Source organism: Talpa europaea (assembly GCF_964194135.1).
Source record: "Talpa europaea genome assembly, chromosome: 9".
Lineage (NCBI taxonomy): Eukaryota > Metazoa > Chordata > Mammalia > Eulipotyphla > Talpidae > Talpa > Talpa europaea.
This window is the reverse complement of record NC_140076.1, coordinates 7,996,281-8,023,943: the sequence shown is the minus strand read 5'-3', so window position 1 is coordinate 8,023,943 and position 27,663 is coordinate 7,996,281. Positions and strand designations below refer to the sequence as shown.

At 43.7% G+C, this 27,663-nt stretch overlaps 1 protein-coding gene across 1 annotated transcript; it reads right to left on the bottom strand.

The window, feature by feature from the left end:
* Nucleotides 1–514: 514 nt before the first annotated feature.
* DDI2 (DNA damage inducible 1 homolog 2) lies at nt 515–26,952 on the bottom strand (the record flags this gene model as incomplete). Its single annotated transcript, XM_084244082.1, has 9 exons — nt 515–543; nt 2,698–2,887; nt 4,509–4,612; nt 7,804–7,932; nt 11,882–12,009; nt 14,971–15,097; nt 16,824–17,060; nt 19,967–20,096; nt 26,815–26,952. The coding sequence occupies 9 exons, from the start codon at nt 26,950–26,952 to the stop codon at nt 515–517; spliced, it is 1,212 nt and encodes a 403-aa protein (XP_084100208.1).
* Nucleotides 26,953–27,663: the final 711 nt, after the last annotated feature.

Genomic DNA, 27,663 nt, shown 5'->3' with positions numbered 1-27,663 from the left:
AAATTTCCTTTTTATATGAGATTTATTTTTAGAAGAAAAACAAACCAAACCTGATTATCTATCCTGGCTTAAATTCTTTGTCTTTTAATTAGGTTTTAGAAAACATGTCAGCTACAGTTACTAGTCCAAATTATTTTTCAGTTGGTAGAAAAGACAAGACACTTTGGTATAAAATATCCATCAAATAAACAGCTTCTAGTAAAACTACTTTCCATCTACTACATTGAGTTTTTATTTTGATGACACTAGAGAGTCGATGTTTCAAACAACTAGGACGTGACGTTAGAGAACTGTTTCACTAACTAAACATTACAAAAATTAGCTCAAGCCACACATTGTCAGTAACAAAAGGTCACCCAGGTTAAGAGCCATTTCCTGCTAATCCTTTGGAAATGTTACATCCCCTTTACTATGCTTGAAAAACAATTGTGGTTTCTATTTTAATTTCCTTTTCATTAAAAGAAGGTAAAAAGAGGGTAAATGTTAGTAGGTTAGAATGCATTGCTACCATCAATTAGTGTTTTTCAAACAGAAGCACCAAAACTGTGGAGGGAAAATGGATTTCATGATATGGTAACAGAGCCTCATTTAATTAATACATAGTATTATGACTAAGTGGACAAACAAGTTAAAAAAGTAAGTCCTTTAGGAAGGTATGGCAGACTCATCTAAGCTTGCCTCACAGGCAAGATTAGAAACTTAATTTAGGTTGTGTGTGGCTATTCAAAATTCTCCCTTTCCTACAAGATACTTAAGTCAGACTTAAGTACTTTATTTATTTTTATTTATTTTTATTTTTATTTATTTATTTATTTATTTTTGATTTATTTTATTTATTTATACAAGCACTGGGTACAGTCAGAAGCGCGGGAGGGTGAGAGAATTCACCAGAGCCAGAGCGGGGAGCAGAGCAGGCAGAAGGACCGAAGTACACTGCTGAGGGGAGCAGCGGGCGGCAGGAGAGGTCTGCGCGCCATGTGGGACCCTCCTCCAGTGGCCGGGGAGCAGCCGGGGATCGAACCGGTGCCGCAGAGGCAGCGGGCAGCTTCGCAACCCAGCGTTCAACCGCTGCGCCACCGGGGAGGCCCTATTTTTATTTTTTAAAGATTTATTTATCCATACAAGCACTGGGCTACAGGCCAAAGGCACGGGAGGGTGAGAAAATTCACCAGAGAGAGTGGGGAGCAGAACAGGCAGATGGACTGAAGATACTGCTGAGGGGAGCAGTGGGCGAGAGAGAGGAGAGGTCTGCCATGTCATGTGGGTTTCTCCCTGGCTGGCCAGGAATTGAACCTGTGCTGCAGAGGTTGCGGACAGCTTCACTACGCAGCGCCACGGGCGAGGCCCACACGTAAGTACTTTAAATGAATATTTGGGCCAACAGGTGTAGTGGAGTACATTCTGGACAACACCAGTTTGGAAAACTCCATTTGCAACTCAAGTATACTTCACAGTGGCTCAAGGCTAGGCCTCTCGATGCTGTCCAGTGATAGGGGCAAAATAGGGCTGCTTACCTTTATTTTTTTTAAAACAATTTTATGTAAGATTTATTTATTTATACAAGAACTGGGGTACAGTCAGAGGCGCAGGAGGGTGAGAGAATTCACCAGAGACAGAGCGGGGAGCAGAACAAGCAAAAGGACCGAAGACACTGCTGAGGGGAGCAGAGGGCAAGGCAGGAGAGGTCTGCCATGCACCACGTGGGAATCGAACCCACGCTGGAGAGGCTGCGGACAGCTTCACAGCGTGGTGCTCAACCCGCTGCGCCACCGGGGAGGCCCAGGGATGCTTACCTTTAAAGCTCCCCCCCTTTTTTTTCCCCAAAAGAACAAGTTATTCCTTCAACTTCATAGCTAACAAAATTTATTATACTAGAAAATATGCAATGTGTGATGTTAGTCACGACGAATATTTACAGCTCAAAACTTTAAGTTAAACCAAACTTAACAGTTTTCATCAGCTTTAGACAACACACCCAGAACTACTGTTCTGTAGTAGATGGGGGTAAATTAGCCAAGTAAGTGTAATTTCAGCAAAACTGTGTCCCTAGATTATTTGGTTTGGTCTTTAAACAAACTACAACTGAGACAGAAAAAAAAGTATTAGGTAGTTTCATTTCAAATCTATATACTATTCTATTTTGGCTCGATGATACACTACTGTGATTTCATTAACAGCACAAACACTTTATTTTGATTAATGTTGAATTATTTTTTCTTGTTATTGGTTCTTCTGTCTTTGTTAATATCACTTTCAGTAGCTTTTAAAAATTTTAGGGCTGCTAAGTCACAACAATACATCCCCCTTCAAAGTAAATGGTCTAAGACAAGGAAAAGAAAATTTCAGAGAAATACTGTTGAGTTCAAAAGGAAATATCTGCTTATTGCTACAAATTTCTTTAGAGAAGAGAAAGACACAAACTTTTAGGAAGTCTACTAAAATGTGCTTAAGTAACTAACTCCCCAATCTACACTGCACACAGCGACAGACTGCTGTTTCTTGACCTGGTGAGACATGGAGTTTGCCTTGATCCAATCTGGAGATGGGAAAGGTGGTAAGAGGACAAGAAACACATCAATAGACAGGACAATGAGACCAATGAGCTAGAAAGGACCGAGTCTCTCTGAAGCTTGTGGTTCTCTGGCTTACCCACCAACAAGAAGGGTATTTATTCAAAAGTTCGGCCATTCCCAGTACCTGCATCCTCTACAGATTTTTGAAGGGCTTCTGCTAGTTCTTGATCTGCAATCTCCTCGGGTCGCACCTCCTCTCTCCCAGCCCCATATGCCAACCGGGCACACTCTGGCAACTCTCCCTCAGGAAGGAAGGTGGTCTGTGAGCCTGTAGTGCCAATCACCAGGACATTTTTCTTGAGGTCGATGGAACACTTAGAAGGAAGAAACAAAAGACTGATGATAGCACATAATATGCAATGCAGAAAAATAAGAATCCTGAAATTAAAACTCTATTTGCAAAGAGCAACACTGATACAGGTGGTTCAAAAAGAACTACTTATCTGAAAATACTTAAACTTTCATCTATATGATATTGTGAATTTAGAACTTTACTTAAACATTCAAACTTTGTAGTAGAATAATCTTTGCAGGATATAGTTTATATAATTTTTGTTTAACACAGCATCTGTTCATTTCTGAATTTTTTATTTTTTTTAAAGATTTATTTATTTAAGCATACAAGAACTGGGGTGTGGCCAGAGCTGAGAGGATTCACCAAAGACAGAGTGTATAAAGAGCAGAACAGGCATATTTACTGAAATACACTGCTGAGGGGAGCAGTGGGGAGACAGGAGAGGTCTGCCGCCGTGCCATGTGGGTTAGCTCCCTGGCCAGGGATCAAACTCATGCTGCAGTGGTTGGCGACAGCTTGACAGCACTTGTCTTTAACCCCTGCACCTCCAAGGAGGCCCCATTTCTGAATTTAAATGTAATACACATTCATGGGCCTTCCTGGTGGTGCAGGGATTAAAGTCTCAGCTATCAGGCTATGGTCAGCCACTGTGGCTTGAGTTTGATCCCAAGGCAGGGAGCTAATCCACATACGGCGCAGCGGACCTCTCCTGGCTTGCCTGCTGCTCCCCTCAGCAGTGTATTTCAGGAGATCCACCTGTTCTATTCCCCATTCTGTCTCTGGTGAATCTTTTCACCCCCCATACCTCTGGCCTACACCCCAGTTGTTCTATGCAAAAAAGAAAACAAAAACAAAAAACAGAGTAGAAATGACAGTATCACTGCAAATGAATTTATTACTTCGATATCTTTTTTTTTTTAAGATTTATTTATTTATGCACACAAGAGCTGGGGGTACAGGGCAGAGATCCAGGGGGTGAGAGGATTCATCAGAGACAGAGTGGGGAGCAGAACAGGCAGACTGACTGAAACACACTGCTGAGGGGAGCAGTGGGAGAGACAGGAGAGGTCTGCTTCGCCATGTGGGTTGCTTCCTGGCCGGCTGGGGATCAAACTCGTGCTGCAGAGTCTGTAGATTGTTTCATAGTGCAGTGCTTATCCCTTGCACCACCAGAGAGGCTCCGATATCATTCTTCTTGTACAAGATTTCTACTCCAAGATCTTATGCACAATTTCTTCCTAAGTATTGTTTGACCAGTTACTAAGCATTTACCAAACTTCCAATAAAATCATCATTGTGTTGTTTATAGCTCCCATCAGAAAAAAAAAAAAATCACTTGAGTTCTAATTAGAAATAAAAAATTACACAAGGGAACCAAAGTACCCATTATAATCTTAAAACAGATGGCAAGATTTAACAGATCCAGAGAGATTTCACAAGATCATATTCTATTTCTACTGACAGATGATTTCAAATCTTGTATGGCTACATCATCAACCACAGACATTCATTCACAGGTTTAAGAAGCACACGTCTTAGTTTTCTGGTATGCACAGCCATGCTGTGGTGCTGAGAATGACATGCTAACCACCCACACAATACAGGAAGGGCCAGCACAAGAAGGGGAAGCTCTTAATTACCTGATGCCGCTTCAGCATGTCCAGCCCCAGAAGCATGTCCATGGGCTGCTCCTCAAGAATAGAGAAGGAACACGCCAGGAAATCACCTTCAATTTGAACCTGAGCTAAAGTACATGAAAAAAAGAGAAAAAGGTTGTTGATTTCTGCCAGAGAAGGCTTGTAAATGTATTTATCATTCTGTGCCTTGCTTCCTGCAGTCAAAGTCAAGGCAAAAGATGCGAACAGGTGACTTACGAATGAAAATCTGGTGAGACCAATGACAGTTCCAAAAAGTCAATGAAGGCTCCAGCTTATGAAGCTCATCAGCCACAACTACAGCCTGGGATATCTGGCTTGGTGTGTGCTGCTCACATGCTCAGCAGATGAGGAAAGTTGGCATTAAGGATAAAAAAAGAGACACCAGGGCCTCCCTGGTGGCACAGGGGCTAAGTCTCAAGGCTGCCAATCAGTCACCAGCCACTGCAGCATGAGTTCGATTTCCGATCAAGGAGCTGACCCACATGGCACAGCAGACCTTTCCTACCTTGCCCTCTGCTCTCCCCAGCAGGGTGTTTCAGTAGATCCACCTGTTCTGTTTCCCATTCTGTCTCTGGTGAATCATCTCACCCCCTGAACCTCTGGTCTGTACCTCCAGTTCTTCTATGCATAAACAAATAAAGAAGAGAGACACCAACTCCTCCAACGTTAACCACTTGCTTCCTATGGCGCAGCAGACCTCTCCTGTCTCACCTGCTGCTCCCTTCAGCAGTATATTTCAGTCAGTCCATCTGTTCTGCTCCCCACTCTGTCTCTGGTGAATTCCCTCACCTCTGGCCTATACCCCAGCTCTCGTATGCAGGCATAAATAAATCTTGTTTTTAAAAAAGGTTTTCTAAAAGAGAAACAAAATCTGTACATATTTAACCTTTTTAATTAGGCTTCAAAAAGCAAATGGTTTATCACTGCCACTCATAACAAGCTTCCATTTGCCAAACCAGAGACAACATCAAGACCTCTGTCTGCTTGTAGCCTCCTGCTGTCTCTTTTCCTCCATTACTCCTTTTCATATGTAAGATTAAAAACAGATTTTATTATTACTAAATATATCTTACTGACAAGAGCATATAAAGCATAATAAAGTTAGCATCCATGCATCTATTTCCCAGCTTAAGAAATAGGACACTGTGAAACCTCCTGAATGTACTGTGGGTCACACTTAGTCTTTGCTTTCCTCCACCCGCCAACTCTCCTGTTATTCGTACTAATCATTCCCAGCTTTCCTCCTGGTTCTTATAATTTTGTATGATTTCTACATTACATTTTGTAAATAGTTTTGTGTTTCTCCAACTTTCTTTTACTCAAAAACTATCTTGAGATATTTCTCTACAGGCGTATGTGGCTCTCTTTCACTCTGAGTCACCCCTTCGAGTGCTGCCTATCTAGGCTAGCATGACAGAGCTGTCCATCCACTGCTATGGGACTTCAAAGGTAACTTTCAGATTCTGCTGTCATAGGCAGACACTACCATGACTATGCTAGTTCGTGTCTCCTGGTCTGCCATGGGCTATGGGTTTCTTGAAGGTGCATTCCAGGAAGTGGAACCAGGGAGTCCTAGGAGGCATTAGGCTCAACTTTGCTGGGTGACATTGAATCATTTTCCAGAATGCTTTATCAGTGTATGAAATTTAAGGCCAAAAACCATGAAGGGGACAACTTAAATACAATTTTGGAATTAGAAAGTAGATGACATAAGAAAAACCCAGAAACAACCCAGTCATTAATACAGATCTTCCAAGAGGCTTATGAACTGGCCAAAATAAGTACTTCTGCAAACAGGGGTAGAGGTGGAATAAAAGTAGACATAGTTATCTCTTGGGATTTCCCTCCTGCACTCTAGTCAGCCAGGTGATTATCTACCTTCATCTCAACAGTAGATTGGGGGTTTGTTTTCTCAGCAGGGGGAAACAGAGGCCCTTGTAATAGAGGTAGGCATGGAGGAAGACAGGGACTCAACAACCTAATTGAACACTAGGGGGATTAAATTTACTGAGACACTTTCTCTTCCTCCCAATTTCCAGATCACTCACAGCCATAATCGCTAAGGCTGCCCAAGCAATCTTCAGTCTTTTGGTGTCCTTTTCAGAAAGAGCAGAGGTTGGGAATCCCCAGACTTTTGAGAAAGCCATCTAACATGAAAGACAAACACAAAACTTAAGAAAGAGATGCTGGAAGGTAAAACTGAAATCTCACAAGAAACAACAAAACCAAGAACACAAGGACAAGTCTAGGGTAGGAGATTATCCTACGTGAGTAACAGACACCCCAACAGGAAGGAAATCATCAGAGTCATTTTTCCCAGACTGAAAGGTACCCAGCAGAGTGGACAAAAAGAGAGCCTCATTCAGATACACCATTACGCAATTTCAAAACATAAAGGTCAAAGAGAAGATTTTACAAGCTTTGGAAATGGAAAATAAACATTTCACATAAAGGATCAATAGCAACCAGATAGCTTCTCCACAGCAACATTGACAAAAATTGTGAAGGAAAATTATTTCCAACTTAGTCAAAACTGGTGGAATTCAGGGGGAAAAATTGTATGTTCTGATATGTAAGGACTCAAATTACTTCCATGCACTTTTTCTTAGGAAGTTACTAACAGATGTACACTAAAAAACCAAGGAACAAAATGGGGGGGGGGGAAGCGCAGAGAATGGGACTCATGTAATCTGACTTAAGGCCCGTGGGGTGGCATCTTCAGGACACAGTCACAGGAGAGGCCAAAACAACAGCTGGAAAGCAGCCGTGCGCGCCACCTGTCTAGGAGCTGCAAGAGTCTTCAACTGGTGAGATGTATAAAAAGGAGAGAACACAACTAGGGAAATCTGGGGACTTTTCCTTACCAGGAAAAACCAACGACAACAAAAAAACCCACAATAATTAATTCTGAGAAAAATGAAAACTGGACATGAAAGGAAAAGCAATCATTTTCAATTAGATAGCTCAGCTCTCAATAGTCAATAATACAGTCAAACTGGCAGATAGCACTAAGAACATGTTATTTAGAAATATGAAGATAAGTACCAAAGGAAGTCAGCTAAAATAGTTGAAAAAGCAATTGTCTCCGAAGAGCAGGAAATAAAATTTCACAGATTGATGCTGCCTGTAATCAACAAAAACATGTACTAGCATTGCTTGGTAGAATATAGGATTTAAAAATTCTAGGGGTTAGACTTGCTGAGTCAGATGTACTCATCCAAAAGAAACTTAAAAGAAAAAATCACTACCTTACAGATTCCCAGTGTCTTTCACTCACCTAAATGTACCCTTCCAATAATCTTCTGGGTGCCTACTCCTTTGGCAATCCCTGCCCACCGACGGTCCACCAGTCTCATTATATTACACCTTTCTGCACAAGCCTGGCTCATAATAGTCATCTGGGCACCTGGAGGCAGAAGAAAACATCAGACAATAAAAACAAAAATCCACTTTGGTGACAAGATTAAAAATGTAGCATTAAGTACAGGGCAGAAAGCAAGTACACCCCCCAAGCCTTTTGTCTGTGTAAAATTATTACTGCCTAGTAGATTTCCTGCCACCTTAATTCAACTGTTAGTTCCACACGGGCACCTGAAACGTAGTGTAAAACCGTGACACTGAAAGAATGTTTAAATATAATAATTAAACTACCAATAGAAAGCAAAACTATCTGGAATTTCCAAAGTGTCTAACAATGGCCACAGGTGGAAACACTAAATATTACTTTACACTCATTTTTTTCATCTTTTGACACTGTAGCAAGTTATTTTTATTTGAAACTCTGGGACACTGAATTTTATCGGCTGAAAATACATCCTGTGGTCGAATATTGGAACTTTATGTCCCATTCTCTACTCCAACCATTAAACCCTCCCCCCTTTCAGGAAGAGGACATATAGGGTTTTTTTCTCCCAGTTACCTGTACTCACCCACACAGGAGAGTCAGGCTGGGCCTGAGCAGAAGACACACTGATCTTAACCCCCAGTCCTAGTCTCTCCCTTGGACTGTAGCTCCACATTCCTGTGTGCTGGACATTTCTATCTTAGAGTCAACAGGTATCAATTTCTTTCTCCCCAAGTAACTTCACTTTGGATCTCTCTCTGCCAATGGAATTATTTTCTTGCAATCATAAAACTCTGGCATTGTTCACTTTTCATTCTTTTTTTTTTTAAAGTTTTTTTTTTAAATTTATTTATTCATGCATACAAGAACTGGGGTACAGGCCAGATGTGCAGGAGGGTGAGAGAATTCACCGGAGACAGAGCGGGAAGCAGAACAGGCAGACTGACTGAAATACACGGGAGCAGTGGGTGAAACAGAAAGGTCTCCCGCACCATGTGGGTATCTTGTTGGCTGGCCGGCATCGAACCTGGACTGCAGAGGCTGCAGACAGCTTCACGGCGCTGTGTTCAACTGCCTACGCCACCAGGGGAGGCCCTTAAGATTTATTTTTATTTACTTCTGCATACAAGAACTGAGGTGTAAGCCAGAGGTGCAGGGGTGGGGTGGGGTAAGAAGATTCACTAGAGACAGAGTGGGGAGCAGAACAGGAGGATCTACCAAAATCCACTGCTGAGGGGAGCAGCGGGGAGACAGGAGGGGTCTGCCACGCCATGTGGGTCGGCTCCCTGGCCAGGGATCGAACTCATGTTGCAGTGGCTGCTGATAGCTTGATAGTGCTAAAGACTTAACTCCTTGCGCCACCAGGAGGGCCTTCATTCCTTCTTTTAGTCATTTCCCCTCTCTCAAATCTGTTCCAATCCTGTTAATAAATTCAGTGCAGTATCTGCTATTTCTTACCTCCCTCCTTCTAAGCACAGTAGTCAGACTCACTCATACTGTAATCCCCTGACCAGTGGGTAAATGATTTCTGTGGTTTCCAAACCACTCCACATACTTTTTTTTTCAAGCAGGGAAACATTTCTGACCCCTAGGGCACAGAATTTTCCAGAACTGTCACTGCCTCCAGTACTCTTCAAGTACTACCTTCTTCAGATCCCTTATGCATCTGCTCAAAAATCCTCCATGGATCCTATCTTTAAGATCAGTTTCAAACACATCACCACCGCCTCAGAGTCCACCATATCCTGGCCCAACTATTTCCAGCTGCTACAGACTGAGTATGTTCCCTGTGTCAAAACCTCACCCAATGTGAGGGGCATTAGGAAGTGGGGCTTCTGGGAGGTCATGCGGTGGGGCCTCACGAGTGAGATTAGTGCCCTTATGAGAGGCCCCAGGGTGTACCCTTGCCCTTCCCCATGTGAGGACAGAGAAAACACAGTCATCTAACAATCAGGGAGATCCTTAACCACAGAATATGGTTGTGCCCTGATCCTGGACGCACCAGACTCCAGAAGCATGAGAAATCGGTGTTGGGTTTTATTACAGCAGCTGAACTGACTCAGACCCCAGCTTTTATTAAGCCCTCCACCTTACCTTTTGCCTGTGACGCACTCTGAGCCTCCCAGAGAGGCCCTTACCCATCACTTTCTCTGGCTTCCATTCAGGCTTTAAGGCCCAGCTCAAGCCCTGCTTCTCTCCTCCCCAACTGCCAGTGCTTTCTGCTGATCGCTCTCCTCCTTTTCAACTCCAATACTCTCTGGTTTTTGTTTTGTTTTTAAGCAATAGGAATTTATTTCTCACAGTTCTGGAAGCTGTAAGTCCAAGATCAAGGTATCACTACAGCAGGGTCGGGTGAAGCCTGGCTCCTGGGCTGGCAGATGCACATCCTGCATGTCCCCATATGGCCTGTTGGGGGTCAGTTCACCCCCTCCCTGATTTCCATCCCCTCTCCTCTTCCTCTTCTCTTGTTCTTCCCAACTCCCACTGAGCACTTCCACTCAAGGGACACACCATGTTTCTCCACTGCAGACAGGCCCTGCAGCTGCATCTGGAGGCCCATTTGGTTTTCACCCCAGGCACTTCCTGTTCTTCACTGTAGGTGTTAGAGTTAGAGGCACTGAAAGCTCTTGACATTTGAAGAAGGTCAGATTCAAGAAGGCCCAGAAATAATGAAGGAAAAGAACATGTGGGAAGGCAGTTCTCTCTTCTTCCTCCCTCCCCTCACTGCTCCCCACAGCTATTTACTGATGTGAAACATAAGTAACCCCAGGTTGAGAGAAGCACCTTTCTCTGCTCTCCATCTTTCCTCAGCTCCAAGCCCCAATCCTCTGCCCAGGAAGAAAGCCTAGTTCAAATATCTTCTCCTTAGGGAGGCCATGCCTGAGCACCTCAAGCTGAGAATGTGGTATCTAGGTTCATCCAACATGCACCCGAGTTCTACACAGATCGAGGCTGAATCCTGTCCACCACTCATGAATTGTGTATGCCTAAAAAAAAATGACTTTACTTCTCTACATCTAAACTACCTCACCTGTAAAACAGGGTAATAGTAGAACATGGCTTCTATGGATTCCCTAGAATTAAATGAAATCGAGTAAGACACACCCTGAGGACCCAACACGGTGCTTGGCACTTGCACCAAGGGCTCAACGAGTGCAGAGAGCCAGGTCAGGCCCTCTTCTGTATTTGTCTCACTCATATGGGGCCCACAGATGTGCTTGGCACAAGGCCCTACAGGTGGCACCCAACACACACTTAAAAAACTGAGTGATCAGCAGATTTACTTCTCCCAGGAGGCTGTGCATCTCTACATAAAAACTTCATGATGGATGAAACCAAGCATGTGGTTCAAGCTGGTGGATGAACAAATGGATGAAAATTTACTTGCGCAGGGGCTTTTACTATTCTAGGAACTCACCCTATCTTACAGTCTTGACTGAGATGCCCGGATTAAGACACAAAAGACCACTCAATCACACTTACATGGTGCTGCTCGGTCTGGTCTCTTTCCAAAGCAGTGAGTTACTAGGAGAAAAGGTGCCAAGGAACATGGGGATTATCTGAAGCTCCCTGCCCGCTGACCCTTCTACCCCTCACGGCTCCTGCAATGTGCTGGCACACAGGCCAGGCTGAAGGAGGACTTAATGTGTATATACCAAATACTATATATTGGAAATACACTCTCTATTCCTCCTCTTTCTAAATTATTTTTCCCAATATTGGGAATATTTTTATTCCCTAATTTCTAAGTGGTATCCTACAAATTCAGGATGCCAAGTAAGGGGAGGTAGGAAAATAAAGTAGACACTGAAAAATACAAAACTAGTTAAGAAATGATTAAAGTAAAATTAAACAATAAAAGACTGGCAAGAGAAACCACAGCAGCCAGGCTTGCCAGCGAGCCATCCAGAGGACGAATGCGTCCTTAATGGACACCAGAGTCTCCCCGTCTTCCTGTGTCAGGTCAGAATACTGGATGGAGAGACAGAGACACAAAAGATGGAGACGTCACCTGAGTCAACAAAGGCTTTCACAGGATGTCCATTCACTTTGCAGTTAATATAAAGCATCACTACTTGGCCAAAACTTTCCGGAGCCTCTTCCATAGCTATTGTCATGTTTTCCTCAATGTTCTGTTGCCTGTAACAAACCAAAACCAGGTACACTAAAAGCATCATTTCCATGAAGAGAAATCTGTTTCAAGTAACAACATTAAAAACAGATTTGTACGTATCTTTTGCGCCAACCATAGCAGCTGAGTCACGGTAACGGGAAATGGTGCTCTGCCCTGCAGCAGGATTAGGGCAGATTCAGCAGGAGGCAGTGAGATATTACCCAATGGGCAGAAAATCTAAAGGGACACAAATTACCTTCATGTCCAACAATTACAGTCCTTTGACAAGCTGAGAAATAGGAAATAAACTTCTGGAGAGTAAGGGTGATAATTCTCTTTATCCTGTAGAATGTCAAAACTGCATGAATGTGCCAATTTTAACTAAGGATTTATTGGCTATCTGGGTAAATGTCCTATGTACAGTGTATTACAAAGTTTACAAATATAATACACAGATGTTTCAACTGCTTGTGCTACATCTGCTGCTTAATCTCCAAAAGGGGGTTTTCTAATCTGTAAAATGAGGAAAACAATCCCTATTATAAGACTGTTTAAAGGCATATAGCATCTAGTATAGATGCTCAAAACTATATATATCTAAAGAAGAAAATAAACATGCATGTATCTATCTACCTATCACTTAAACCACACACACACACACACACACACACACGCACATGTATCACAGTTCACCTGGTACATCAAATGAGTTTTTCAAAAACTGAACATATTTTAATTCTTTTTTTTTAAAAAAGATTTATTTTTATACAAGAACTTGGGTATAGGCCAGAGACGCAGGAGGGTGAGAGGATTCACCAGAGACAGAGTGGGGAGCAGAACAGGCAGACTGGTTGAAATACACTGCTGAGGGGAGCAGCAGGCGAGACAGGAGAGGTCTGCTGTGCTGCAGAGGCTGCGGACAGCTTCACAGCACTGCTCTCAACCCACTGCGCCACTGGGGAGGCCTATTTTAATTCTTACAATGAGAAAAGCATATGAAAGAAGAGTTCCAGCTTACTCTAACACCTCATACCTTCATTCCCAACATCCTCACCAAACTCCATGATCATAAATGGACTAGAGCTTGGGCAGCGAACCTGAAGACTGGGACATTAACAGAACAAGGTCCAAGATTTGGGGCTAAATTACAACTCTAAGTGATTGGCAAACTACAGCCCACTCTGTGTCGGTGAGTGTTTATGAAACCCCACGCTCACCATTCACTTCCATCCTGGGTGTGACCCGGGGCTGCGGGGGCAGTGCTGAGCACTGGAGAGAATGTGGCCTGAAAAGATTAGGATAGATACTGTCTGGCCCAGCACGGAAAGTTTGTTTGACTCTGGCCCTAAACTGTAGCACCTTTCCTTTAGCTAGTAATACTCTGGCTCAACTGAAGGCATGGTTTTATCAGTCATTCTGTAGTAAAATACTAAGCTTCTCAGAAAGTCAAAGGAATGCTTGATCAAGTCTGGCAAACGCACACACTGTTAGACCTCAGTGTGCATATAACGTGTGATCATAGTGTACTATGATGGGCATTTGGCGTATAAACACACAACTTTTCTCCTAGGCCACATTATTAAATTCAGAAATAACTTAAAATAAGTTATGCACTCCTCATCTTTACGTGACTCCAAGATAAGTTTTCAGGAAAAAAAAAAATCTGAGCTAGAACCAGTTAACCTGGCTACTCTGGGACCTGTGCACAGTGCCTCTTCAGAGGCACAGGTTTTCCCCATTAAATGCCTGCATTACCCCATTTCCTTCACCCCACAAGCCCTGTGGGTACGCTTCATTTCACTGCTGGTCTCCAACAGCTCAGTGTCCAGGGTTGGCTACGATGCCTCTCCACGCTCCCTCCTCCCCCGCTTCTGCTTCCTGGGTTGAACAAAGCTATTCTTGAAAATTGTCAGATCTTCCATATAACTGCAAATGGTTTGGCTCAGAAAACACAAGTTTTATCCCCTATTTCTCTGGGTATATTTAATCAGTGAGATGTTTCTCAAAGATATTCATTAATATCTGACACAACTGATGGGAACACTTAAGAATGGTCTAAGACTATTAATTGATCCTGGTTTAGAATTACTGTTCTTTGATTTCTAAGGTGGTCAGAGAAACATTATTTGACTTTAAGTTGGCAGTAAAATATAAGAACCAAGTTAGATTTCTTTCAAGGATGATGACAGAGACCCCAAAAGTAGCATTAGTTATGTTGTTCTTGTATACAAAGGCCTTCACAATTTGCAACAAAAACTGAATTGGGGTGAGGGTGCACTGTGAGGGGCAGCTGTTCTTTTCAACATTCAGAGGGGGTGACTGAACAACGTCCTGCTTGTGGCTAGTAAGGAACCAAGGTTGGTATCGGCATCATATCTGCGGGTGCCCTACCCTTGTAGATTTTGATTCATAAGATTTGAGTGGAGCCCAGGTATTAAGCTTCTCATGTGATTTTACTGCAGGTAAGACTGTACTCCAGGAAAGACCCACAGCACTGGAGAAATTGGAGTTGGCAATGTCCAGCAGTCAGTGTATCCACTGAGGCCAGTGCAAGAATTGCAAAAGGAAAATAGACTCAGGACTACAGGGTTCCCTTTGGGCAGCTGACTAATCCAATCCTGTTCAAGCCCCAGATTTGATCAGAGCTTATACGTCTAAGGGGAGAGATTTCAATCAGCCTGTGTGGCCAACCCAGGAGGCTCACCAGCTGAGGGCTTTAGCTCAGTCCTGGGTCATCTACTTGGAGGCCCTTTATTGATGGGCTAGTCAGGGAGCGTTTATGAAAACTTTAAAAGTTCATTAATTTAGGTAGCTGCACCTTTGTAATGCTGAGTCAAAGCACAAGGAAAACAGAAGAGAATAACCTAAAGGACTGACGTTACTATCGCAAATGCAAAATAAGGAAGTGACCTCAAAAGCTGACTCCAAACCAACACAAAATGACCGGTGCTTGGAAACCCCACACTTTTAGGCAAAGGGGTCATTACCTTATATCCTCTTCTATCTTGGCCTGAGCTTCGAGATCAAATGGATCAGCAGAAAAGAGACGAATTCTTTCTTGCTCTCTCCGGGCTCGATCCTGCTGCTGCTCCACCAGGACCCTGGAAAATTTCTCTACAAAAATAAGGGGGAAATCTTAAGTACCACAATATTTTCATTTTTATTAATATTGTCCCACATCACATAACCTCTCAAAATACAACTTTGAGAGATACAGAGAGGATGACTTAAAAATTATTTCAAATGAGCAGTTACAATTACTTTCCGTTCTGAGTAAGACTAATTTCTGAGCTAAATTCAGTGTAAAGAAAGTATTTGCAAAAATAACTTATTCTAGTAAGGAGTTATTCATTATATTGGTTGTACTCAGAGATGACTTTTCCATTTAAACCAGTGGGGAATGACTATCTCTCCCCTCGCCATTCCCCCATTATCCTTTTACCTGGGAATAAGATACAACACTGCAGTCCCCATTTCCGTTATAACACTCTCTGCCTTAAAGGAGAAAAACTAAGCGCAAAGTACTGCTAGCCTTTCTGTATTACCAGAAGGATAATAGGCAGGAAAGTCAGTAATGAAAACACATTGCTTGCTTTAAGACGTTGCAACATGAGCCTTTATTTTGCTATTTCTTAAATGAGGGTGCAGTTACATGCACAAACTTGACATGTGTCATCATCGTGGTCTTTGGCAATTAGATATGCTGCATTGGACATTAAAGAAACCAAGATAATGATCATGTGAACTACTAGCACACACAAAATGGATGAATCTAAAAAACACTGAGTGAAAGCAGCCTGACACGAGAGAGGATACTGTATGAATCCATTTACATGAGGTTGAAAACTAGGCAAACTCCTCTATCATGCTATCAGGAAGAAGCTGGCTAGAAGAGAACACAAGAACTTTCTGGAGAGAAATGCTCTCTATTTTGATGGGAGTGGTGGTTACATGAGTCTGTCAAAATGCAACAAATTGTCTATTTAGAATCTGCATATTTCTCTGTATGTAAATATTACTTCAATTTAAAAAATGATCTCAATAATGTGGTGAAGAAAAAGGTCAACTGTGGGGAATGAACTATTAAGTGTCTGTTAGGTTTTAAAATTTAATCAGTACAACTTTATAAGCTAAGAGTAAAATTGAAGAAATTTACAAAGAAAACTTTATTCATAAAGATAACTAAAAAGAGGGCCTCCCCTGGTGGCGCAGTGGTTGAGCGCTGGGCTGCGAGGCTGCCCGAAGCCTCTGCAGAGCCGGTTCGTTCCCCGGCCACCGGCGAGGGTCCCACAAAAAAAAAAAAAAAAAAAAAAAGATAACTAAAAAGAAATCTTTGGTTTATTAAAAGAATGGTTCAAATGCAGCTCCAAACAAACTGCTGACAACAACCTGTCAAATTTGGGGTGGATGAGACTGGAGGGGTTGATTGTGCTGTACAGGCTGATGTTACTGGACCTGTTTTTTGGAACTAGAAGCATTTCACCAGGCATCAGCTGGTTTCCTGGTGCTCTCTTTCATTGACAGATCTAACTACACAGGCTAAAACAGCAGTACCTGGGTTGTGTGCTGCCAAAAAGACAAACTTGTAAACAAGGGAGCTGGTCTATGGGATTCAGAACAGTATGCAGTCCTAAAGTTTTATCGCTACTGCCAGTTAACTCAGCCTTTTAGATAGCAGCACTAGTTTATCTCTCACAGACCAGTTGGTATGCTCAATAAACCAACATGCTGGGTTGAAGACAACAGTTGCTTGAGTTTCTCCGTATTTCTCCCGAAGTAGCTGTGCCACAACTCCTTCACCTGAGGGCAGCTCGAGGGGCTGCCAGATGGACGAGCTTACCAAGATCTCCACTGAGCAGAGCATCTGCCAGGGGTGGGTTGCGTTCCTTCAGCAAGGACAGCTCATGGGGGTTGGCCAGCAACATGTCTCTGAGCAAGGCTGGATTGTCCAAACCCTGAGGAGATGAAGCTATTTCTCCAGGAGATGAGTGGGGCTGCTGTGCTCCTGGTGGCTGGCGCTGCCGGGAGCTGGATGTGCCAGGCACAGCTATACTACGGAAGTCTATTCGGGGTAGATCTGTTGGGAAAATCGATTCAAAGTTTACTTCAAATGACTCCATAAAAACAAGCATTTGAAGGAAACAGCAGAACATTTGCTTTTGCACAGTATATAACAGTCGGAATGGACATCACAGACCTCCTAGTGCCCTCTCCCCGCTGCTGTTTCGTGCTGATTTGATATTAAGATGGCAGTCTGGACGAACAGGTAGGAAAGAGCAGGAAAGGGGGGAGAAGGGATAAAGGCAGTAACCCTGGATTTTTGGCTTATATCCCAGATTTTTTTTATTTATTCATGTTTTAAAAAACCCTAAAACTAGTATCAATAGATGTTACTGCATTCATTTGGATGCGGTTCTTAAGAAAAATCCTAGTCTGTTCTGGTTTATGCTTCAAAAAGCCCTGATACCTTAGGTAAAGAATGCTGTGCATATAAAGTGAACAGAACAAATATCAGATTTAAACTCTACAAGTCTATACTGAAAATACTGGTTTGGAGAGGTTCTTGAAAGATCTTTGAATTTATACTTTCATCTGAGCTAACACTCCTCGTGCCTGGGGAGCGAGCAGGTGTAGTCACATTACAGGACAGAAAACCAGAGGCACTTGCACAGGTTCTCACTGTGAACACACCAAAAGATACAACAGCTCGGAGGCCACAACTTCCAGGTTCTAGATTTTAGGTTGAGTTAACCTTATTAAAATGAAAGAGGTTTGCTGAAAGGAACCAAGTATTGTATGATTTACATGAAATGTCCAGAACAGGGAAATACATGAAGACACATAGTAGACTGATGGTTGCCTAGGGCTAGGCGGCTTGGGAGCAAATGGGAAATGAATGCTAATGGGTACAGAGTTTCCTTTCAAGGTGATGAAAATGTGCTAAGATTGATTGTAGGGTGGTAGCTACACATCTCTGAATATACTGAAATCACTGAATTGTACCTTTAAAGTGAGTGAATTGCATGGTATATGAATATCTCAATAAAGGTGTTATTTTGAAAAGTTTTAAAAAAGTAAAAAGAAAAAATAAAGCTCCCCCTCCCCTCACTGTGATGCAAGGGTTAAAGTCAGTGCTATCAAGCAATCTCCAGCCACTGCGCCATGATAACCCACATGGCACAGCACACCTCTCCTGTCTCGCCTGCTGCTCCTCTCAACAGTGTATTTCAGTCAATCCGCCTGTTCTGCTCCCCACTCTGTCTCTGGTGAATCCTCTTACGTGCCTACAACTCTGGTCCAGACACCAGTTCTTGTACACATAAATTAAAAAAAAGCAAATCTTTAAAAAGAAAGAGACAGAAATGAGGGACCAGGACTGAATTCACATGTCTTTAATCCCCAAAATGTAGCTGATAGTCACACTTGTCCCAAGTCTGGGGCTATGCGGAAGCCTTGGGGACCTCAAATAGAAGGGAATGCTCAAATTCAGGTGTAAGGTTTCTGCCTCTTAGCATTGGTTCAACTAGTCACTTTCTTCAAATAGACTTCAGCTGGCAGCTAGTATGTGCGTGTGTATACACACAAGTATGAACTCCCAAACAATTCTGGTTAAGTAAGGGCATGGTCCTATGATGTACAGACTAGCAAAACATATGGACTGGCCTTTGTTGTGAGTGGAGAAATTTTATCTCCAGCCCTGTGACACTTATCTTGCGAGTCCATTCACTGCAGAGTAATTTTGAAAAATTTGTTTACCATAGAGATGAAGTCCCCTCCCCATCCGGCTGTCCTGTCCATATGGGACAGTGCAGGGAAAAAGTGCCTCTACAGAGCTAACCACCTCACTAAATTTACCAAAGGAAGAGTTGATTTCTACTGATTGGCATATCTGAATCACAACTCTTGAAAGTTTAATAGTAGCCTCAAGGGATGGATTAATCCAGACCTGAGAGGATCAGTGCTGGATGGTCTCTTATAGACCCTGTTTCAGGCTGAATGACAGCACTGTGTTCTAAGCTGGAGTCTGTCATCATCCAGACACTTATCACCTTTTACTATAAACTTTGAAACCAAGTGACCTAGAGACTAAACACTTTTTAAGGGAACCTATCAGAATGTGGCAGGGAATGAGAACAAGGAATACATTTCATGAAGCAGTTCCACATTATAACTTTGTAAATTTTTTGCAGATCATGTATGTCTCTGAGTATATGGAGAAAGCTACCACCTCCCCATCAAATGCACACACTCCCACACAATCCTGCAGATTATTTCAGAGACACAGATTCCAGATTATAAATACCTATTCTTGGATGGAGCATTATGATAGGTAACAGGATAACAGTTTTTTTAAAAACACAATTAACACTGCTTATAGGAAAGAACCAGAATTTGGTGGACCAGCAACTTAATGTTAATAAAACTCAATGTCATGGAAAAAGCACCAACTTTTAATTTGTGTGCTTCCATGCATTAGTTGTGTGTGGCTCTGAAGACATTATTTAAACTCAGAGCTTCTTCCTCTGTCAATGATAAATTAAAAGAGTGATCTCCTCCCCTACAACAGAGTTATGAGAGCACACAGAATATGGTGCAAGTGCTCAGATGACTATAAAATGCCCCACAAGCTGAAACACAAAGCAGCAAAAGGCAGCCAGGAATCACAGGCATCAATAGCCCCTCAAGTCCTTCCCAAAGATAGTAACAGAAGTTGAAATGTTAAGGGCTTGCTATTTGCTCAAGATTTAAACATGCATTATTCTTACATCGACTCTAGGAGTTGGGTTAAATTTGGTACCTAACAGACGAGGAAACTGTTTGAGCAAAGTTAAATAATTCGTCCAAGGTAACACAGCATCAGGAGGCAGAATCATAACATGCCCCCTAGTAGGCTGACCCAAAGCAAATCCAAAGCTCCGGACCACCATGCTATGCCAGCTGCTGCCGCCTGTGCCAAGGAATGCCAGTCATCAACTGTCTTACTTGGGAACTGCACTGGAGGGCGAGAGTCTGCATTCTCCTTCTGTCGTAAAATCACAACATCTCCATCTTTCAAGCCGTAAGAAGCCAGCGATCTGTGGTTGTCTGTGAGAGGTCTTTCCGCATAGACAATCTAGCACAGAAAAGATATGACAGTATTAATGCACCACGAAGTAAAATGGTTCAGAGCAGAAAGACCACAATTTCCCTCTTCATCAGCTCATGCCACTCCCAGTTCAACATTCTCCAAGGGTTTCTGGCACACCTAAAACCCGATCCTTTCCTACTCACTAGGTCCAAACAATCTGACCCCTAACACCACCCTAAAATGTACCCTCTCCACAAATATATTAGTTTCTTGTTTTTCTGCCCTATTAAAATGTAAGCTATTTGAAAATCAGGACACTGTTTTGTTGGTCATATCCCAAATGTCTAACCAGCCTGCTAGATAAATAATGCCCAAGCATTTGTTGACCCAAAGGACAGAGGAGTTTGTGGAAGCAGTGGATTTTTTTTTAAATAAAGATTTATTTATTTATGCATACAAGAACCGGGGCACAGGCCAGAGGAGCGTGGGGTGAGAGGATTCACCAGAGACCGAGTGGGGAGCAGAACAGGCAGATCTACTGAAATATACAGCGGGTGAATCAGGAGAAGTCTGTTGCGCCAAGTGGGTAGCTCCCTGGCCAGGGATCGTACTCCGTGCTGCAATGGCTTTGGACAGCTCCATTGGTTGCGTCTTAACCCAGGGAGGCCCAGCAGTGGATATTTTTAGGTTCAATTTTGAGAGGGGGATGGGAATGATTTATTCTGGGTATATTAACTACATTTTTATTAAATAATATATATACCTCCTTTATTGAGATACATACAACGTAATATTGGTAAGTGATACATAGTAAGTCAACATCCATCTTGCAAAGTCACAATTTTTTTCTTGTGATGATATCTACTCTCTTAGCAACTTTCAAGTATGGGATACAGTATTGTTAACTTCAGTCACACACTGTCCATGACTACATTTCAACTTGTCCACCTTCCAATGATCTTGTACAACAGCAGGTTCAAAAGGTTTCCAAATAACACCCTCCTCATTCTCCCTTCCCCTCTACCATCCTGCCATATTTTACCACTCTTATCTTTATGAGTAGAAGATAAAAGTGGAAGAAATTCAGAACAGAGCAAACAGAAAAAAAGGATCAGGGCTGTACCCCTAACAAAAATATCTTTATGATGGGCAATCAAACAGGAAGAAAGCCTGTGAGCAAAAAAAGCAGTGAAAGGAGGAACACCTAGGGCCTGCTGTGATTTCCTGGGAAGGAACAGAAACCGACCCTGTGCTGGTATACACTCAGAGGGGTGCTCACAGCGAATTCAGGCTTTGAAAGGTTTTCTTCCTGAATTCACATTTCCCATTTGTCAAGCTAGGAGGTGGAGCTAGAAAATCATCCCTGCTTCCCTTCCAGGTTGCTCTGCTACATTACCATTTATAATATTTCCTCATGTTTCTTCATAGCTCTCATAGCAAGACTGCCTGACACAGAACCTAAAAAGCACTGCACTTAAACTGGAAAAGAAAAATGATTCTAGCATGACTGCTCTCAGAATTTGCACTGACATGAGGACCAGAACTTTGCAGGAATCTACTTCCCTCTAAAACCAAGTAATTCTGATGAGCAAAGGATGATTCAGAAAGCTTGTAGGTTCAATCATACTACTAGAGAAAATATTGTTAGTTCTTACTCTCAACCCGAAAGGTTAAAACAAGTTACAACAGATTCTGTCACACTATCAAACCATTCACACTGTAGCCCATAGCAGAAGTACACCAAAATCAATTGACTGTGTGAAATATAACCACAGACTCATAATCACTTGTGGGACTGCTTGGAAAAAGCACCAGAAATCTGAAGTGGCAAGTGTCACAGGTCAAGATGTATGGCAGGAAAGAAGAGCCATGCCAGGAAATGCCTTAGAGGCAGCTCTCACAAGACGGCATCAACACCGCGTAGTCACCTTAATAAAACCTGGACAGCCATATTATAATAGCAGACAGCTACCACTGACCTTCTACCAAGAGGCAGCACATTAGATTCTCTCAGTTCCCACTTAACCCTTGTACCCGCTCATGTAAGTTTCACGTTCATTTTATGAGGAAGGCATCATGTGTCTCATTTTTGGACAAAGAAACGGATGCAGGGTTACGTGACCTGAGACTACACAGCTACTGATATTAAAGAGAGAACTGGGAATGGAATCACAATCCTTACTTTAAAATCCAGAAGTACTTTTCCCTAGTTCCGGGTACAACTTCCTCAATCTGAAGTCCCAAAGTAGCCTGGTGAATTAGCTGGGAGCCATCAGAAGTGTTAAGTTGTCCATTCACCACAAAGGGGATATACCCACAGCAGGATCAAAACACCATCCACAGCTCAACATGGCGCCTGCCCTGAACATGAAGAAAGGAACAACTACCAAATCCTCACTCTCTGGATTCCCATTTCATCTAACTGTTCAGTTAACACAGTATTTCTTCCACAGACATTACAATGTTTAAAAAGCGTGCAGCCTGATATAGCAATACAAAGAGCTAAGATCCAGATAACCACAAACATCAAGCATGTATTTGAAACACTATTATCTGCCCCCAAAAATACTAGACTGGAAAACATGAGTAAAGAGCAAATAGTTTTTCCACTGACAAAGCAGTAGGCAGGTATTCCATTTTAGTCCCAGAACACAAGCGAGATAAACAAAGGCCTAGCTGAAATTATAATTCCCACCAAAAACCCTGATTTCATTTTGTGAGGATAGGTTTAAGAGTCTAAGAAAAACAATTATTCTGAAGCTTAAGTCCCAAAATAAATCTGAATGGTTTCTAGCTTAAATTGAGTGGCTACTATACCAACGGTCTAAAATTTCTACTAGTCAAACCGAAATGAGTTTTGGTAGTGACACAGGTGATGCTTTCCACACTTATTATGCTGATTTCAAAGGCCAGAAAGCTCAAAACAAATGCCAAGTTTTGCCAGTTACATGAACACACAACAGGAAAATTTATACTGCCCCAAGTCTTAATCTGCAGAGCTGGCACAACTGCTGTACTTACCCCAGAGGAGGCACCCTGGAGACTGAATTCTAATCTTAACCAACGATTAACAATCGACTAATTAATGCAATTCAAAACCTGTAAGCATGATGGCAAATGTTTTCTGGTCTCTTAATGAGTACCTTCAACCAACAGAAAATTTGACCATACATTTCTAGCACCAAGGACCAGACACTGGCCACAAAACCCTTGAAATCGTATCTAAAGAGCTTCATAATGGTATCTACAGTGAGCTGAGGGCATACTATACACCAAGTAGTCTACATATAGGATCCTATATACCAGTCTGACTTTCACAGCCCTCTGGAGGATAATGTGGTTATGGTTACTAGTAGCCTTTCAAAATACTTCACAATTCCATAGCTAAGCAATTTCCCTGAGAAAATAATCAGAAATAGGGACAAACCCTTAAATATATAGGTATCCATGAGCATGATACTCATTCATTGCTTCCAATTTCCTCCAATTCAGATGTCCAGCAGTAGGGAAACTGTTAAACTGCTACGGTGCCCACTGAAATCATAAATTTGAAGAATCTGAAATGTTATGGGAAAACTGCTGATAATGCAGTGTTGACTGAAGAAAATAAAACATGAAATTGTTTATATACTTTAGGCCATCCTGTGTGAAAGATAGATTATATAAAAAGGGGGGGAAGCTTAGAAAAATACATTAAGTAAACTATCATTATCTCTCCATTATTAACACGTGATTGTATTCTTTGTTTATGTTACAAGTTATGTACAAAATGTAGTATTTGTGAGGAAAAAATACACAAAAATCACCTGAAAAATTAACAAGTCAAAACCAGCTACAGTAGGAAACTTCAGTTCCCAATGCCCTAAAATACTGTTTTACAAACAACAAGTCCCACAGCATGCAGAACTGTATCTCCAGGTTCAGAGAGTTACTGCTATTACTGAGTATTTAAATAAGCCTTTGAGAGTCTTTACACATTCTGTACACTTTTTTTTTTTTAACCACATGCCACCTACAGGGGTAAAGTATAACGATGTTTCAAAAATGCAAAGACATTAATTAAAATGAAGCTAAGTTCTGATAGCTGTTTGAAGTTCACCAAGCCAACTCTGCATCAAAGCATCAAAGCAAGGCATGACTGGCGTCCAGGCCCACGCTCCCATGAAGAGCTGGAGCATGCCCAGCTTTAATCACATGTATGAGGAGTGAGGGTTTCTATTCTAAATTTGTTACCACTGCATTATAACTACTATAATCTGACTAGAGCTATTAAAAATTAACACCTTTCCAAGTGTATGCTTATGCTCAATTGATAAGAATGATGTGACCAAATTCTAAACCAGTGATCCTTAATGTGGGGCAGGCATATGAGGCAATTTCTTAAGGCTGTAGGAAGGAACCAGAAAATATAACTTTCATTTTCATTTATTTTAACTCATCTTTCCTTGCATTTTACTCATGCCTGTTTACAATGTATGTAAGGTATTACTTCATGTATAGGACGTAACTGATGTTCAGTGTATCACTTATAGGCACATATTTAATACATATATTAGTTCTCATATATATATATAAATATATAAAATGTACTTCACAAAGATGTACATTCTAAAACGTTTACTGAGGATCCATGACTGAAAAAAACTTAGCAGATTAAAGGTCCTAACACCAAGGGACAGGAAAAGAATAGCCAGAAAAAAAATATTCCTTTTAGAAATGGAGGTGAAGGAAGAAGCGAGATGGTAAGTAAAAGGAGTGAGATCAACAGACCAGAATTTCCAGACAAGGGAGGGTGAGTAATATGGGAGAACCCTGGGAGGTACAGGTGGGGAGAAGGACCTCAAGTAAATGAAGAAGTTATATTTGCGGGTAAAAACTATAATGATGTTTACTATTATGTTTTGGTGAAAGGAAATGACTCAAGTGTCTAGGGTGGATCCTGTTCCTGCCTGATGGGCAAGCAACTGAAAGAAAACCGACCACCAGACATCCTAAAATAGATACTGTGTTAGGTTACAATGGCGCCAACAGAACAAACTCGAAAAACAGGAGCGGCTTACTGCTATATAATACAGGCTTAGCACTAGTTGGAGCCCAGGTTTCCATATGCTAATTTGCTTTGGGAAGTCAGTAAATGCCCAAACTCGACCTAATGAATAAGAATTTGGAGCTAGCCTAATTGTTCAATTAGCCTCCCAAGCTGGCAGAGGACAGTGCCTGCCCTGACCATGCAATTAATTCTTTCAGGCTAATGCCCTCTTTAATTATTTGTTTCTGCCATCTCAAAAAGTGCAGGAATAAAGACAAGCTCAATCTTTATCTTTTCCTTAGCCCCAATAACAACCAAATCAATTTCCACTTTAATATTTTATTTCTCCAACCAGCGGCTGATTATTATCAGTGCCTGAAGCAATAGTAGGGAAAGAACCAGTGAAAAAGTCACGTTCAAAAAGGGTTGGTTCTCCCTACTAAAGTCAGCCTAATTGTCCTCTCCTAGTTCTACACTTGAGGGATTCACTGACGAGGAACTGGTGCCAGAGTTTGTGGATTAGCTTTTTACAGAAGTTGCTAGAAAAAAACAACCTTTTAACCAATGTCTCTAACTTTTACCAGACTGCGTATCTGAGTGACACTTTGCACTCTGAAATAAATTCTTTCTTGATACTCAGCATTATGCCAAAGTTCTAAAGTTCACATAGAGAAAGGAATCATACCCACTTCTGAACAAAATATTGACACATTTATTTATCTTAACAAAGGGCAGAACGAGCAGTAGTTGGGCAATAGCTTTTGGAACTATTTCATAACTGCAATAGGGAAATCTAGATTTACATTTTGGGGCGTTGGAGGACTTCTATAATTTTCCTAATGTTTAGACTATGTCCTGAAAGGCCCCACTGATCAAGCCACGATTGAAAGGTTTCAGCGTGAAGGCTACAGACGTCTTCCTAAGTCTTTTTGGTGGCAGTCCCAACGTATTTTGAAAATAAATTAATTAAAATGTCAGGGCAGCTGAACTTCTTCCCAGACGGGCAGGGGAATGAGACAACCAAGTTACAGAGAAGATTACCAGGCCATTTGCAAGAAAGATCCTCATAAACTGAGCTTTGCATTGACCCAAACTCTGAACTGTAACCTGAATGAAGAGGGATTTCAGGATCCTACCAGGGAAGAAAGGAGAAACAGTTTGAGCTGAATCAATAATTGCCTTTAAAAAAAAAACCAGAAACGCATGTGGTCGTGAAGAGAGAACATTCCCAATGGCCTCCACACCGGGTAGGGCAAGTCTCAAACTTTCCTTGCTCCCCTGAAGCGCAAATCTGTACATTTCAGGGCAGTTCAGCGCCGGCTCCCGCAGGGCTCCTCTCCAGCGGCAGGCGGGCACCAGCCACCACCGTGACCCGAACTGGTCCGTCTGGTTGGGGCGCAGGACGCCCCAACTCTCTCAGCCCAGGGCTGCCTCCCGGGGCCGCGGCGACCTCCTCAACTCGGGACCCCAAGAGGCGCCGCGGCCGGAGCGCGGGAGTGGGGCGGCCCCTCCGCCGCGGACGGCGCCCCTCGGGGGTCCCCGCGCCCCGGGCCCGCGCGGGGTGGGCCCCCCGCCCGGCCCGGCCCCCCGCCCGCGCCCGGGGAGTGTGGGCGGCCGGCGGCCCCGGCGCCTCCCGCCCGCGGGGACCGGCCGGGCTCGGCCCCGGCCCCCCCGCGCCGCCGGCGCCCAGGGCGGGGAGGCCCCGCGGCGGCGCCCGAGCCGCGGCCCGCGTACCTGGCTCTCGGCGGCGGGGATGCCGGACTCGAGCTCGCACAGCGCGCGGAAGTTGTGCAGCTCGAAGTCGGCGTCGACCTGCAGCGAGAAGGTCACCTCGGAGAGGTCCCTCCGCACGCAGTACACCGTGAGCTGCATGCCGGCCGGGCGCGCGGCGGGCGGCGGCCTGGCGGCGGCGGGCGCGGCCTCCCGCTCCTCGCTCCTGCGCGCGGTGACTCGCTCCCTCCGCCCCGGCGAGCTCGGCCGCCGCCGCCCGCCCGCCCGCGCCGCGTCTGTGCAGCCGCCCGCGCCCCCCGCTGCCGCCGAGCGCGCCCGCCCCGCCCCGTCCCGTCGCGCCGCGCCGCGCCGCGCCGCGCGCTGCCGTAAAGCACCCGGCCCGCCGGCGCGACACCGCGGAGGGCGGGGCGGGGGAGGGGCGGGGAGAGGGAGGGGCGGGGGAGGGGGCGGGGCGGGAGGCGAAGGGGAATTGGGAAGGGCGGGGCGGGGCGGGGCGGGCAGGGAGAGGAGGGGAGGGTGGGGCGGGAGGGGAAGGGGCACTGGGAAGGGAGGGGAAGGGAGGGCAGGGAAGGGGAGGGGAGGGGAGGGGAGGGAGGGCAGGGGAGGGCAGGGGAGAGGAGAGCAGGGGAGGGCAGGGTGGGAGGTGAAGGGGAACTGGGAGGGCAGGGCAGGGGAGAGGAGGGGAGGGGAAGGGAGGGGAGGGCAAGGGAGAGGAGGGGAAGAGAAGGAAGGGGAGGGCAGGGGAGAGGAGAACAGGGGAGGGCAGGGTGGGAGGTGAAGGGGAACTGGGAGGGCAGGGCAGGGGAGAGGAGGGGAGGGGAAGGGAGGGGAGGGCAAGGGAGAGGAGGGAAA